Source organism: Musca vetustissima, unplaced genomic scaffold (assembly GCF_032173495.1).
Source record: "Musca vetustissima isolate MV318-11 ecotype Yass unplaced genomic scaffold, APGP_CSIRO_Mvet_v1 utg4525, whole genome shotgun sequence".
Taxonomy (NCBI): Eukaryota; Metazoa; Arthropoda; class Insecta; order Diptera; family Muscidae; genus Musca; species Musca vetustissima.
In genome coordinates, this window is record NW_026880820.1 from 32,845 (window position 1) to 50,308 (window position 17,464).

General features: G+C 34.0%; 1 protein-coding gene across 1 annotated transcript in view; it reads left to right on the top strand.

Annotated features, from left to right (window-relative positions):
* Nucleotides 1-498: 498 nt before the first annotated feature.
* LOC133326671 (semaphorin-5A) overlaps nt 499-17,464 on the top strand; it is a 101,336-nt gene continuing 84,370 nt past the window's right edge. Inside the window, exon 1 of the mRNA XM_061535293.1 lies at nt 499-531. Coding sequence (XP_061391277.1) covers nt 499-531 — 33 coding nt within the window. The remainder of the gene's footprint in view (nt 532-17,464) is intronic.

The following is a 17,464-nucleotide window of genomic DNA, read 5'->3' on the forward strand; positions in this document are numbered from 1 at the left end:
TTAATACCGCGATTTTTGTTCTAGTCTATGATTCCGATCGCTGGTGCAACTTTCGATTTATCTCCTGTATATGCATATCTCTTGATATATTGCTTTGCGTATTTCCAATTTTGATATGAAACGAATTATTACAAGCGCATTGAGGACGAAAACGTATAATCTTAGCTTTTTCCGAATTTATGACAAGATTGTTAATTCTGCAAAAATCAGTTATGGTATTAGCGTCATGTTCCATTTGCGATTTAAGTATAACGTCATGATTATAAGGATAGAAAAGCGAAATTTCATCGGCATACAGTATTAACTTTCCGTAGAGACTAAGCTTGGATATGTCGTTAAGGTATATAGCAAAAAGTAATGGACCTAAAACGCTACCCTGAGGTACTCCGTATTGAACAGAAACAATATCACTTTTGCGTCCATCGATTTCTACATACTGTTTTCGGTTTTCAATATAACACTACAAGAGCTGTAGGGAGTTACCGCTAAACCCGTAAAATGGATGCTTTGCAAGCAATACATCGTGGCCAAGTAAGTCAAATGCTTTGGATAAATCATAAAATATTGCTCCAACACCACCAAAATTATCGTCTAGACCTTTACATATTATATTTACAACATTTACAACTGCATCATGTGTACCACAACCTTTTCTAAAACCATATTGTTTGTCATATATACACTTAAATTATAAATTTTTAATGTTTTTCCAAAAACATATAGTTTGTACTCTAGTGTAATTAAATATTCTCCACATGCGAAAGTCTTCAACAACTTTTGCTAGAACAGCAAAAAAACAGAAACAAATCCGGAATTTATGGCAATTGTTAAATGGCAAGTGTTATGTTGAATGTTTTCATTTGGTATTTTTTTTTGTTCTCAGATTTTGCATTGTCTAGATATAATTTTGTCTTTTTGACATAGAAGTAGAAAAAATACGCAAATATTATAAAAACAAAAAACCGACAAAAAACATTTGTCATGCTTGTTATATCGTGGCGTGGAGAGTTTCTGCGGCATTGAAAAGTGTGCCAGCATAAATAAATAAGAAGTATGATTTAATTTTTTTTTTTAATGGAAAAAATGATAACATTACCTTTGGTGTTTGGGGGTTTCTTTATCTATGCGCCATGGTACCATGATTATTAATTAGTAATTATTTAAGATTAATTAGTGTATACGGTTTCTATGTATTTAATATTTATTTTTGAAGGAAGGAAGAAAGAAAAATAAAATTAAAATTTTTATTTTAAAGTCTTTGGAAGAATAGCGCCATCTTAGAAGTGGAATTAATTATTTAAAAAAAAAACGTATTTAAATAGATATGAAAAATTAGATATTTTAAGCCACAAGATAAGATATTTGTTTTCAGTTTTTTATTTAAATATTTATTTTTTTTGTCTTTATTTTATTTATTTATTTTTTTTTTTGCTGAAATTTATTGATTCCGCCAAACGATTTGTTAACAATATGTTTATGACCAAAACCAGTGACATTAACATCAATAATCTTTTAAATCATTTACATATGTGTGAATGAGAGTGTGTGTGTGTGGATATTTGAAAACAAAAAATCTGCCTATCTTTTGACCACATCATAGGGGAGTCTCTATCAGTTAATCATTATTCTGAAAATATGTTGGCAGTTTTTTATAAATTTTTATGTTGTTGTTTTTTTAAGTAAAAACATTTTCTAAATAAAAATCCCATATTTCTTTGACACATGGTTTTTGTTTCATTGTTAAATAAATGTCGTATTTTATGTATTATTTGGCGCCCAACTTAGGCATCTTATCAACCCATTTTAAATGGCGATTCTTTTGTTCTGACACTATCTATGGCAAAAAATATTAAAAATTAATTCTATTATTCTATAACAAAAAACAAAACATATTCTAAAAAAATATTTCAATTTTATGCTGATTTTTTTAACGCTTCGTAAAATATTTTAAATTAATTTGAAATCTGTCAATGCTGTTTATTTTTCATCTATTCTACTTTACCTTATTCAAAACAACTCATTAAGTTAACAGTGGGTGGTAAAGAGGAAGCGAATCAAATATAAGAAATATTTAAGAATGGATTTTTTAAAGAAATTATTTCAGGGTTCATCCATTGGCGTGTTTTTTTATACCCTACACAACTATGTTGCCAGGGTATTATAGCTTTGTGCAGCCCCAAGAGTTTGTAACGCCGCGAAATATTGGTCCTAGACCCACCTTTAAGTATAACGATCGTCATATCTCGACTAGCTGAGTCGATCTAGACATGTGTGTCCGTCCGTCCGTCTGTCCATTATAAGTTGTAAACACGAAATTTTGCATGTAGGATGGGTTCTGGCCAATGAAGACCCCTATTGCTTTTAGTAAAGATCGGTTAATATTTAGGGAAAGAAATGAACCAAATACTTAATTTTTGTCGGGTTTTCTGGTCGCTCCAGAGGCCACAATTATGGCCCAAACATCGCGAATTTTTGCATGGAGAAGGGGATCCGGCCAAAGAATAAGCATGCCTGTTTTGATAAAGATTGGTCAATATTTAGCTGGTCAAATGGACCCTGACTTTTGTGTGTAAAATGACAAAATTTGTATTCTATGGCGTATATATTTACTCCTGAAGGACATAGACCTGAAAAGTTTATAGTATATCCAATAGGAGTGGTTGACCTTTAAATTGATACCAATTATATTGTCGTAGGTACTCGGATGAGGGAGTTATACTTAAATATTTACAGGTGCTTACGTACTCAGATATTATTTATTAATCCATTACCACACTGGAGGGCGGAAATATAGCGCTGATCGCTTTGAAATGTTCCATGAGGTTCCAGTTATGGTCAAGGACAACGCCTAAAATATTAGGTGATAATCAAATAATAATTTTTCAGATGAAGTGGACCGAAAACATAATTATTTGTACTTTTCGAGTCGAAAGCCGAACATCACAACACAACCCATGGTGAAGGGAATCTGGACAAGTAAGTAAGCTGTACCAGTCAAAAGTGTGCAAATATCGCGAAATATTGCCCAATCTCAGAATATAGAACCACAGAAAGTGGCGTGGATTTTTTAATTTAATTTTTCCAGGGCGTGGATTTTTTAATTTAATTTTTTCAGGGCGTAGATTCACAGGCGTGGATTTTTTAATTTAATTTTTTCAGGGCGTAGATTCAAAGGCGTGGATTTTTTAATTTAATTTGCTCAGGGCGTTGATTCAAAAGCGTGGATTTTTTAATTTAATTTTTTCAGGGCGTGGATTCAAATGCGTGGATTTTTTAATTTAATTTTTTAGGGCGTGGACTTTTCAATTTAATTTTTTCAGGGCGTGGATTCAAAGGCGTGGATTTTTTAATTTAATATATATCCCATATATATTTTCGTCCGATTTTACGTAAATGGTGCACCAAAGTCCCTATATATTCATCGATTTGCACGAAATTTTGCTTAGCGTAGTGAATTAGGTCTAGAATGATGTGTGTTAAGTTTCGTGAAAATCGGTACAGATTTAGATATAGCTCCCATATATAGTATCGTCCGATTTTACGTAAATGGTGCATCAAAGTCCCTACATATCTTTCGATTTGCATGAAATTTGTCATAGCGTACTAAATTAAGTCTAGAAAGATGTGTGTTAAATTTTATGAAAATCGATTCAGATTTAGATATAGCTCCCATAAATAGTATCGTCCGATTTTACGTAAATGGTGCACCAAAGTCCCTATATATCTTTCGATTTGCTGGAAATTTGGCATAGCGTACTGAATTGAGTGTAGAATGATGTGTGCTATTTTTTCGTGAAAATCGGTTTAGATTTAGATATAGCTTCTATATATATTTTCGTTCGATTTAATGTAAATGGTGTACCAAAGTCCCTATATATTCTTCGATTTGCACGAAATTTTGTATAGCGTACTGAATTGAGTCTAGAATGATGTGTGTTAAGTTTCGTTAAAATCGGTACAGACTTAGGTATAGCTCCCATATATATTTTCATCCGATTTTAGGTAATTGGTGCACCAAAGTCTCTAAAAATCATTCGATTTGTACGAAATTTGGCATAGCGTACTGAATTGAGTGTAGAATGATGTGTGATATTTTTCGTGAAAATTGGTTCCGATTTAGATATAGCTCCCATATATAGTGTTTTTCCGATTTTATGTAAATGGTACATTAAAGACCCCATATATTCTTCGATTTGCACAAAATTTCGCACAGCGCAGGTCTGGAAAGACGTGTGTTAAGTTTCGTGAAAATCGGTTCAGATTTAGACAAAGCTCCCATATATATTTTCGAACGATTTCATAGAAATGGTGCACCAAAGTCCCTATATATCTTTCGATTTGTACGAAATTTGGAATTGATTGAATGTGCGCTATTTTTCGTGAAAATCGGTTCAGATTTAGATTTAGGTTCTATATATAGTTTCGACCGATTTTATGTAGATGATGCACCAAACTTCCAATATTTTTCAGATTGAGACAAAATTTTGCACAGTCTACTAAATTAGGTCCTGTTTGATATTTACGAAGTTTTGTTGAAATCGGTTCCGATTTTGATATAGCTCCCATATATAGTTTTGTCCGATTTTAGGTAAATTGTGCAGCAAACTTTCAATATTTATTTCTATTGAGACAGCATTTTGCAATATTTTTATTAAAATAGGTCCACATCGATGTATACGAAGTTTTGTGAAAATCGATTTATATTTGCATATAGCTCTTATATACCGATGTTTTGGTAAATAGTGCACCAAAGGATTGTCCGATAAATACAAAATTTGCCACCGCGTATTGAGATAGGTCCATATTAATGTATACGACGTTTTGTGAAAATCGGTTCAGATTTTGATAGAGACTCCCATATAGCTTCGTCCGATTTTTGGTGCACCGAGGAGCATACGACTGTTCCATATTCATGAGATAAAATTGTGTACAGCGCTCTGTGCTGCAGCATACCAAACCCTTCATACAAATGTTTCACAATATAATTCGATTGACATACAATTTTTCATAGATATCAGAATTGTATGTGCATTGAGTTTTTTACTTGGTTCCCATATCTATGTAGATCTCACATCTAGTTTCACCCCTTTTTCATTCCATGGTCCTCTAAAGATTACATGTCTGTTCTATCTACAGGATATTGTATATATTAGGATCTCTTGTATGTATCCAAAGTAGTGAAGGGTATCATATAGTCGGCTCCGTCCGACTTTTGAACTTTCCTTATTGGTTTATATTAAAATAGTTATCTGATTTGTTCTATGTGTTGGGGTTGGTCTTAATATACCCGTATTCTACCATACTATGGGTGATATTCTTTACACGGTCCACGTTTTGGGGTTTTTAGATTTTATGAAAAATACGGATTAAAAATCGTTGAAATTTGTATTCGGTGTACATAATTTTTTACATAAATCGGTTTGTAAACCTGTGGGTATAGGACCACTTTTTGGCATGTTCCCTATATTTTCATTTCAAGTACCTTTCAGTATACCTATGGTGGAGGGTATCCAATGGTCGGCCCGGTCCAACCTTAACGCATTTTTCACTTCTTTAGAACTCCCTTGATTTTGATTTTCTGATTTCGAAATTATTATTCATTTTTAATTGTTCATATTTATGGATGTGAGTATGAATATTTCCATGACCCAAATATATTGAGCCACCAGAACAATCACCAGTAATTGAGCAGATCTTTTTGATGCAAAATTTATATTCTTCTTCCCTTCAATTATACAAAATTCATCTTCGAAAACATCTGTGGGTGTTTCTTCGATCCCTTCGATGTTGTTGACTGTCATCTTTGGAATCAATATTTTTTCCTCTAAATTAATTTTTATGTGGCAATTTCATTAAACATAAACAAACGTCGTACGGACGGACGGACGGACGGACAGACTCACAGCCAAGCTTCATTTTCAGATGGCTCCAATTGTTTATCGCCGCATAACGGCAGTTTAATATTCAAATGCGAAGCAATGCTGTGTGGTGGTGGTGGCTTCATGTGGAACGGCGTGGTGCCAATCGTTTTGTTTTTTTTTATTCTCCATTCTCCTCCTCATAATTCTTCGTGACGTTTCAGTTCAGATCAGTTCTCCAATTCGATTCTACTATTTTGCAATTCACTGAAAAAAGACAATTTTCAATTGGATGCTAACAATTGACAGCAAACGAAGCCTACCCACAATCTCGAGCAGCATCAAGTTTTTTTTTTTTTGGCGCAATTCTGACAGTTGGAGACTGGAAATTGGTTTTAGAGGTCTTTTTAATTTTGCCTGACATTATTTTTTGTTGGTGTTGTTGTAAACAAATGAAGAATTGATCACCCAAAATGTGGGGTATCGTCCAATTGTTCGCAAAATACCCAGATGGCGGGATGATGATAAATGTTGTTATGATAAGGCTCAGAAGTGATGCTGCAACATTGATTTCAATATGTGGGACAAATTATTTACAAATGTTAAGATTTTTATCAGAAAAAATAAAAATATTTTTTTTTTCCTTTAAAATAATTGCCCTGACTGCCCAGGAAATATTTTTTTCCTATTTTTCCGGCCTAATGGTCCTTGAAATATTTTTTTCCTATTTAAAAATGTATTTATTTAATCCACGCCTCTGATAGGTCCCTGAAATAATTTATTTAATCCACGCCTCTGATAGGTCCCTGAAATAATTTATTTAAAAAATCCACGCCTCTGATAGGTCCCTGAAATAATTTATTTAAAAAATCCACGCCTCTGATAGATCCCTGAAATAATTTATTTAAAAAATCCACGCCTCTGATAGGTCCCTGAAATAATTTATTTAAAAAATCCACGCCTCTGATAGGTCCCTGAAATAATTTATTTAAAAAATCCACGCCTCTGATAGGTCCCTGAAATAATTTATTTAAAAAATCCACGCCTCTGATAGGTCCCTGAAATAATTTATTTAAAAAATCCACGCCTCTGATAGGTCCCTGAAATAATTTATTTAAAAAATCCACGCCTCTGATAGGTCCCTGAAATAATATATTTAAAAAATCCACGCCTCTGATAGGTCCCTGAGCAAAATTTATTTAAAAAATCCAAGCCTGTGTTTGGTCCTTAAAAAAATTATTTAAAAAATCCCTGAAATAATTTACATGAAACCAGTAAGGAAAGTATTAAAGTCGAACTGGGCCGACTATATGATACCCTTCACCACTTTGGGTATATTCTACATATGTATCCTAAAAGACTTCGCGTTTTTATATATATATCTATATCTGAACCGATTTCAGGGAAACTTGCCAGAGACTAATTTATATTACCTCAGTATTATATTACCTCAATCGGCCTAGCTATGGATCTTTTCACGAAGCTTAGTACACATGATTCTAGACTAGTACCCTATACCAAAATTGGTGCAAATCGAAAGATATATAGGGTCTTTGGTGCACTAAATACCTTAAATCGGATGAAAATATATATGGGAGCTATATCTAAATCTGAAACAATTGTCACGAAACTTTGCACACATCATTCTAGCCTTAATTCAATACGCTATGTCAAATTTCGTGCAAATCGAAGGATATATAGGGACTTTGGTGCACCATTTACATAAAATCGGACGAAAATATATATGGGAGCTATATCTAAATCTGAACCGATTTTCAAGAAATTTTACACACCTCGTTCTAGTATCAATTCAGTACGCTATGTAAAATTTCGTGCAAATCGAAAGATATATAGGGACTTTGGTACACCATTTACCTTAAATCGGACGAAATTATATATGGGAGCTATATCTAAATCTGAACCGATTTTCACGAAACTTTGCACACATCATTCTAGACCTAATTTAGTACGCTATGCCAAATTTCGTGCAAATTGAAAGATATATACGGACTTTGGTACACAATTTACCTTAAATCGGACGAAACTATATATGGGAGCTGTATCTAAATCTGAACCGATTTTCAGGAAACTTAACACACATCATTCTAGACCCAATTCAGTACACTATACCAAATTTCGTACAAATCGAAAGATATATAGGGTATTTGGTGGACCATTTACATTAAATCGGACGAAAATATATATGGGAGGTATATCTAAATCTGGACCGATTTTCAGGAAACTTAACACACACAATTCTCGACCTAATTCATTATGCTATGCCAAATTTCGTGCAAATCGAAAGATATTTGGGGACTTTGGTACACCATTTTCATTAAATCGGACGAAAATTTTTATGGGAGCTATATCTAAATCTGAACCGATTTTCACGAAACTCAGTACACATCATTCTAGACTTTATTTAGTACGCTGTGCAAAATTTCGTGCAAATCGAAAGATATTTAGGGACTTTGGTGCACCATTTACCTTAAATCGGACGAAAATAGATATGGGAGCTATATCTAAATCTGGACCGATCTTTCCCAATTTCAATAGGGTTCGTCCTTGGGCCAAACAAATGAGCTGTGTCAAATTTCATCCAATTCGGATCATAAATGCGACCAGTACTTTGTTTACAATTTAACATGGACAGACGGACATACATACATCGACTCAGAACGTGATTCTATGCATATTCTCAAAAGGAATCATGGGTCTATCTCGTTTCCTTTTGCCTGTTACAAACATACGCACAAAAACCTAATACCCTGTACCACAGTGTGGTGAAGGGTATAAAAATCCACACCAATGGACCGCCGCACAAATACCTTCGCTGTCATCCGATAATAATAATTACCTCTTTGCCAAAAATCAGATTTAATATTAAATTTAATTAAATTACAAATGCATGTAAATGAATCTGCATAAGCTTATCACACACCCAAGAAACTTGTGTGAGATGTTTAAATCTTGCACCCTTCCACATGAATTAGCCCCTGCTACAAAAATTGACCAGAAGCATAATTTGGTTACTGAGAAATGGTAGAAAGGTTGATACATGTCCACAAAAGCCACCAAAAATAAAACCAGAAGAAATATGAGAATTAAACCAGAAATAAAGCATAAATGGTAATCGTATCGTACGATTCGCATTGGCCACCTCTGACCACAAATAAAGAATGACTTGTGTTTATTTGAATTCACTTTTCTTTTTTGCCGAATTTCATTTGAACGTAACCAAAAAATCCAAAACATTGGTCCCTGGTGACATTGACATGTGGCGAAATTTAATTCCACCTCAAAAAAATTTGTCAACAACTTCGGTCGAATATCAGTTGGGTCTGCCACACTCTCCCTCAAGTGTGCCCAAGGGGCGAAGCTTTACAACTGTTTTCTTTCAAATGAAATGACAGTTTTATGAATTTCAACGATATTGATTTCAATAATTTTGGGAGGGGATTTCAATATTTTAACCACATGCGGGGTTAAATAGTATAGAATTAACCAGTAAGGAAAATAAACGGGGCCGACTATACACACCCTTCACCACTATGGGTATATTAAACAGGACTATTAACATGAAATTGGATGAAATAAAATATGTGATATTTATCTAAATGTGAATCTACCTAGATCTATCTTGTGCAAAATTTGATGTCAATCTGACTAACATGAGGAGTTTGATGTCCAATTTACTTGAAATCGGGCGAAAATATATATGGAAGCTCTATCCAAATATTAAGCGATTTCAAACAAACTTGTCACAGCTTAGGTTATACTAATTTCAGAACGTTTTGTTCCTATCAGCCTATTGGTTCCTTGGTGCATCAATTACTTAAAATCAATCTATAATAAAAGGGAGCTATATCTACATCTGGACCGATTTTCTCGAAACTTGGCAGACATCACTCTAGGCTCATTTCAGTACGTTATGCCAAATTTCGTGCAAATCGAAGGAAACATAGGGACTTTGGTGCACCATTTACATAAAATCGGACGAAACTATATATGGGAGCTATATCTAAATCTGGAGCGATTTTCACGAAACTTGGTAGACATCATTCTAGGCTCTATTCGGTACGTTATCCAAATTTCGTGCAAATCGAATTATATATAGGGACTTTGGGGCACCATTTCCCATATATATGGGAGCTATATCTAAATCTGGACCGATTTTCACGAAACTTGGCAGACATCACTCTAGGCTCATTTCAGTACGTTATGCCAAATTTCGTGCAAATCGAAGGAAACATAGGGACTTTGGTGCACCATTTACATAAAATCGGACGAAACTATATATGGGAGCTATATCTAAATCTGGAGCGATTTTCACGAAACTTGGTAGACATCATTCTAGGCTCTATTCGGTACGTTATCCAAATTTCGTGCAAATCGAATTATATATAGGGACTTTGGGGCACCATTTCCCATATATATGGGAGCTATATCTAAATCTGGACCGATTTTCACGAAACATGGCAGACATCATTCTAGGCTCAATTCAGTACGTTATGCCAAATTTCGTGCAAATCGAAAGATATATAGGGACTTTGGTGCACCATTTACATGAAATCGTACGAAACTATATATGGGAGCTATATCTAAATCTAGACCGATTTTCTCGAAACTTGGCAGACATCACTCTAGGCTTAATTCAATACGTTATGCCAAAGTTCGTGCAAATCGAATCATATATAGGGATTTTGGGGCACCATTTACATGAAATCGGACGAAACTATATATGGGAGCTATATTTAAATCTGGACCGATTTTCTCGAAACTTGGCAGACATCATTCTAGGCTCAATTTAGTATGTTATGCCAAATTTCGGGCAAATCGAAAGATATATAGGGACTTTGGGGCTCCATTTACATGAAATCGGACGAAACTATATATGGGAGCTATATCTAAATCTGGACCGATTTTCTCGAAACTTGGCAGACATCACTCTAGGCTTAATTCAATACGTTGTGCCAAATTTCGGGCAAATCGAAGGATATATAGGGACTTTGGGGCTCCATTTACATGAAATCGGACGAAACTATATATGGGAGCTATATCTAAATCTGGACCGATTTTCACGAAACTTGGCAAACATCATTCTTGACCTAAATGATTAGGCTGTACCAAATTTCGTGCAAATCGGAAGATATATAGGGAGCGTTTACATTAAATCGGTTAAATATATATATGGGAGCTATATCTAAATCTGAACCGATTTTTCCCAATTTCAATAGGTTTCGTCCTTGGGCCAAACAAATGAGCTGTGCCAAATTTCATCCAAATCGGATCATAAATGCGACCTGTACTTTGCTCACAAAAATACATGGACAGACAGACAGACGGACGGACTGACATGCATAAATCGACTTAGAAAGTGATTCTATGCATATTCTCAAAAGGAACCATGTGTCTATCTCGTTTCCTTTTGCATGTTACAAACATATAGACATAATACCCTGTATATAGGGTATAAACATAAAATAAATATACACACTCACAATTATGAAACAATTTAATTTATGTCACTTGATGGCCTCTAGGGGTTTGGAAATATCATCTGCATACGGTTATTGAATGGCTTTTAATAATTTCGAATAAATACCAAATATTAAATATCAATTTTATGAGGGTCATAAATAATTCTAACGAAATTTGGATTTGGAAACAAACAATAAAAAAAAAGTAAATTATTTCACGGACCTCCAGAACCACATAGGCATGGGATTTTAAAATAAATTATTTCAAGGTACGTTAGTGCTCCACATGCATGGATTTTTTAAATAAATTATTTCAAGGACCTATCGGAGGCGAGGATTTTTTTTTAATAAATTATTTCAAGGACCGTGGTTTTTTTAATAAATTATTTCTCACGAATGCTCGCGGCGAGAATTCGAATGTTTTCAATTTATCGCGAATGATAAAGTTACACAGAATGAACAAGCATTTGCAATCTCTCTCGAATATTCGCTTTGTACGAAAAATTCACGAACGATAAAATTTCGATAAAGCGTCGTCGATTTGTTCGTTCGCGAGCATTTGTTGGTGAAGAACATTCTTTTGAAAAACTTACAAAACAAATATTCGCGAATGCTCGCGAGCACTGTTTAAAGCAACAACAAACAAAAATATCATAAAACAAGTGGAAAAGCGTTATGTTCGGTTAGATATACTGACAGGTACTAGAAATTAAAATATAGGGAACATACCAAAAAGTGGACCTATACCGACATTACTAAAAATGGTTTATTTAAACCATAATCAAATTTCAGAAAATTTTAATGGATAATTATACCCTCAGCCTTATGGAAAATGAGGGTGTATAACTTTTAACATGGTGAAAATGTGTCCTATCGAAATATTAGTTCTAAATCCCATGTTGCTTTGGACCAAATCCGTTTCAAACAATTTAGGATTCATCCAAACTTTGTTCATCTTGTCCACTAGGTTCACTCCTTCTGTAACCTCCATACAAGGGCTAGGTCTAAATTCGGGCTATATTTCATTATCGAACCTTACGTTTTACTTTTTTTATCTCGATATCCACCGCAGGTTACATCAGAGTCTTAGAACAAAACGCAAAACGCGGAAAATATCAGATAACCATTTTAATATAAACAAGTGAAAAAGCGTTAAGTTCGGCCGGGCCGAACTTTGGATACCCTCCACCATAGATATACTGACAGGTACTTGAAATAATAATATAGGGAACATACCAAAAAGTGTACCTATACCGACATTTCTACAAACCGATTATGGTTCTAAACATTGGCTAAAGACACCATGTTTCTTTGGACCAAATTTGTTTCAAAAATTTTTGATTTCATCCAAACTTTGCCCATCTTATTATTTCTTCGAAAATAAGTTCCAGTTCGAACATGGGGAATATCGGTCCACTCCTTCTGGTACCTCCCACATAGGGGCTAGGCCTAAATGCGGGCTACAGTGCATATATATTTGAATATATAAGGTTAATTATCGAACCTTATGTTCTAGTTTTTTTTCGTATCTTCCGCAGCTGAAATGATTACAACAGAGTCTTAGAAACAAACCGAAACACAGAACAAATCATATAACTATTTTAATATAAAAAGGGGGTTATATGGGTGCGATCCCAAAACGGGGGCGAATATTAAAAATTTTTGGTAGGGAGATTTGTTACCATATACGGTTACCCTTATATGGGGGCTACCCGAAAAATGGACCTATATTTATATTTTTTTGTGGAGTGATTTAGTACATATTATTTTAGATTCAAAATACAAAATTACAGCCATTTCGGTGGAAAAATACGATCAAAACCCCCAAAATACTGAAAATTAGGAGGTAGCGTTATATGGGGGGTACCAGAAAAAGTGGACCTATATTTATAATTTTTTGTGGAGACATTTAGTACCCAATAAGAACTCAATGTACCACATTTCAGCGTATTCGGTTGAAAAACGCGCTCAAGAACCCCAAAATACGGAAAATTGGGAGGTACTGTTATATGGGAACTATGCCTAAACGTGGACCGATACATCCCATCTTCGAACTTGACCTGCCTGCAGACAAAAGACAAACATATGCAAAATTTCAGCACCATATCTCAATTCCTTCAGAAGATAGCGTGATTACAGCAGACGGACGGATGGACATGGCTAGATCGTCTTAGAATTTTTTCTGATCAAGAATATATATATTTTATAGGGTAGGAAATGAATATTTCGATGGGTTAGAATTTTACCTTATATGGGGGCTATCCGAAAAAATGGGCCTGTATTTATAAGTTTTTGTGGGGAGAACCCCAAAATACCGAAAATTTGGTACCCTTATATGAGGGCTATCGAAAAAATACTATATTAAATTATTTGTGGAGCTGATTCGGCGAAAAAATACGAACAAAACCCCCAAAATACTGAAAATTAGGAGTTACCGTTACAAGAGGGCTACCAGAAATAGTGGACCGGTATTTATAATTTTTAGTGGATATATTTGGTACCCAATAAGAACCCAATGTAGAAAATTTCAGCGAATTCGGTTGAAAAGCGCGCTCAAGAAGCCCAAACTACCGAAAATTGGGGGGTACCCTTATATGGGAGCTATGCCTAAACGTGGACCGATAAAGCCCATCTTCGAACTTGAAATGCATGCAGATAAAAGATCTGCGATCTATGTCAATTCGTTTAGCCTCTAGAGTGATTACAACAGACGGACATGGCTATATCGTCATAGACGAAACGAACGATAATTGTTTTGTGCTCTTATGGTTTGTTATGTGTGTGTGCGAACACAAACTGAACCGATTTTCTCGAAACTTACCACTCATCAATCTAGACTCAATTCATTACGCTATGCCAAATTTCGTGCAAATCGAAAGATATATAGGGTCTTCGGTGCACTATTTACCAAAAATCGGACGAATATATATATATGGGAGCTATATCTAAATCTGAACCGATTTTCACGAAACTTAACAAACATCACTCTAGAATTAATTTACTAAGCTATGCCGAATTTCATGCAAATCGAAAGATATACAGTGACTTTGGTGCACCATTTACCTTAAATCGGACGAAAATATATATGGGAGCTATATCTAAATCTGAATCGATGTTTTCCAATTTCAATAGGGTTCGTCCTTGGGCCAAACAAATGAGCTGTGCCAAATTTCATCCAATTCGGATCATAAATGCAACCTGTACTTTGTTTACAATTTAACATGGACAGACGGTCGGACGGACGGACATGCGTAAATCGACTCAGAAAGTGATTCTATGAATATTCTCAGAAGGAACCATGGGTCTATCTCGATTCCTTTTGCCCATTACAAACATATGCACAAAGACATAATAGCCTGTACCACAGTGTGGTGAAGGGTATAAAAAAATAAAAAGAAACAGACAAACCTCTGCCCTCCGATTATTGATTGAAAATCTTTGCTGAATTAGAATTTTATATAATAGAAACCTTTGCTGAATTGAGTTTTGCAATAAAAAACTTTTACTAAATTCCGTTTTGTATACCCTTCACCACACTGTGCTACAGGGTATTATGTCTTTGTTGACATTAAACCTTTGCTGAATTGAGTTTTTCAACAAAAAAATCGTAGCTGAATTGAGGTTTTTCATGCTAAATCTTTGCTAACTTTCGTTTTCCTGAAAAAAAACTTTTTTATAGCTCAATTGAAACCAAAAAAAAAAAAAAAAAAATCAATTACCCCCAAAAACGAACTTTTTCAATTATTTCCCAAAAAGCCAGCCCTGCAAGAATTGGTTTTTATAGAGCAATCATTTATGTTGTTGTTCTGCTTTTTGATTTCAATGGCCACAAAAAAAAAAACAGAGTTCAAGGTTACCAAAAAAGTTCACATCGAGCATGGGCAGTCTGATGGTATGGTTGGATTTTGAAAGGGAGGCAGACCCTTTTCGTACAAAAAAAGCAACAAAATTAAAACGAAATCAAAAGTTTTATTTACAAAATGTCCATCAAAAATTCTGGCGTTTATGGTTTGTTTTCTGTGGCGCTGCTATGATTTTTTTAATGACCACCAAGTTTCAATTAAGAAACAAAATATATTTTTTTAAGTTTAATTTTGCTGAATTGGGCTTTGCAGCAATCTGTTGTCCATTTAAGTATTGTTCTGCGATCCATCAACACTCACATGCCTGCTTACAAATGTGGCGAACCAGTCAGTCATTTGGCCAGCCAGCCGACCAGTCACTCACTCACTCGTTCATTCGCTCGGTTTGTTTTGTAAACTTTAAGTGATCTTTAACCCACTTTTAAGTCATTCATGAATTAATTGAACGCATGAACAGACGATTTGCCAAATGTGTAGCTCCGGCATTGCCTCATAACATAACTACATACTGGAATGGACTGAATAGATGGATATGATATTCGTTTGATACTGTTGTTATTGTTGTTTTTTTATTTAGGCTTGCATTTGAGGTGACCATTTTCGGATGGTCACAACACAACACATTCGTAAGTGTCGGACTAGTGGCGTTTGATTTATGTCTCTCAGCAACTTGACATCTAAGCCAAAACCAGACGGCTTGACGTTAACTTTTTTTTTTTTTTTGATTTCGATTTGTTGTTTTTTTTTCTATTTGAAAATAGAGATTTTTACTGTTTTTGATTTGTGACAGTTAAATCAATTCAAGATTTCCGTAGACATCTTCGTCAAAAAAAAATACCAGTAGCAAATGAATTTAAAATTTGTAAATCAATTCTTACATGACTTCATTTTGAGAGGTTTGAAAGATTTTGAAGTATTTCGGTATCAGGAAGTCATTAACATAAGCGGATATACATAAGTAGTTACAATTTTTATATCGTGGGTTCAAGGGGGTTCACATTATTAATATTTATTATCAATTCAGCAAGGTTTTTCAATAGAAAAACTCAATTCAGCTAGGGTTTTCTATAAAAAAAAATCAATTCAGCAAGGTTTTTCTATAGAAAAACTCAATTCAGCAAGGTTTTTCTATAAAAAAAATCAATTCAGCAAGGTTTTTTTAAAGAAAAACTCTATAGTAAAATTCAGCAGGGTTTTTGGATTTATTCATTAAGCCAAGTTTTTGAAGAGATAGACCCAATTCAGCACTGATTTGTCATAAAAAAAACTTAATTCAGTTAAGTGTTTCTATAGAAAATATCAATTCATCAGCGGATTTCAGCAGAAAAACACAATTCTGCAAGGTTTCTTTTAAAATAACGTAATTCAGCTAAGTGTTTTTTACAGAAAACACAATTCAGCAACGTTTTCTCTTAAAAATTAAATTTTTTCTACCGAAAAACTCAATTCAGCAAAGTTTTTCTATAGAAAAACAAAAGCTCGCCTTATGAAATATATAATTCAGCTGATTTTTGTCACACATAAATGCAATTCAGGAACGATTCTCATCAAAAAACTTGATTCAGCAATTTTTTATATAGAAACTCTCTACTGAGCAAATATTGTTATGGAAAATCTCAATTTAGCACAGCTTTGTTTAAACAAAAAGAAATTCAGCAAATTTTTGCAAGAGTAAATCCCATATTCTAGGTGGGTTTTCTGTAGAAAAATACAATGCAGCAAAGTTTTTTTTATTTTGAATTATAATGAAATGAAAGAGCCACTGCCGTGATCTCAATTTCGCAAAGTAATTTTTTTCTTTGAATCATAATGAAATTAAAGAGTCATGCCCATAACCTAAGTTTTTGTATCGAAAAACTATATTCCGCAAACGTTTTCTATAGAAAAATATAATTCAATAACGTTTTTGTGGATAAAATCCATATTCTAGACTGCTTTTCTGTAGAAAAATACAATTCAGCAAAGTTTTTCTTTGAATCATAATAAAATTAAAGAGTCATGCCGATAGTCTCAATTCAGCAATGATTTGCATTAAAAATATTTTAATTCAGCAAATTTTTTGTATGGAAGAACTCAATTCAGCAAAGTTTTGCCATAGAAAAACATAATTCCGCAAAAGTTTCTGTGAAGGAAACCCCTATGATAGAGGATTTTCTGTAGAAAAATACAATTCAGCAAAGATTTTCCTTAAAACACAATGAAATTAACTCCTAACCCCAATTCAGCAATGAAAGTTTTTCTTCGAATCATAATGAAATTAAAG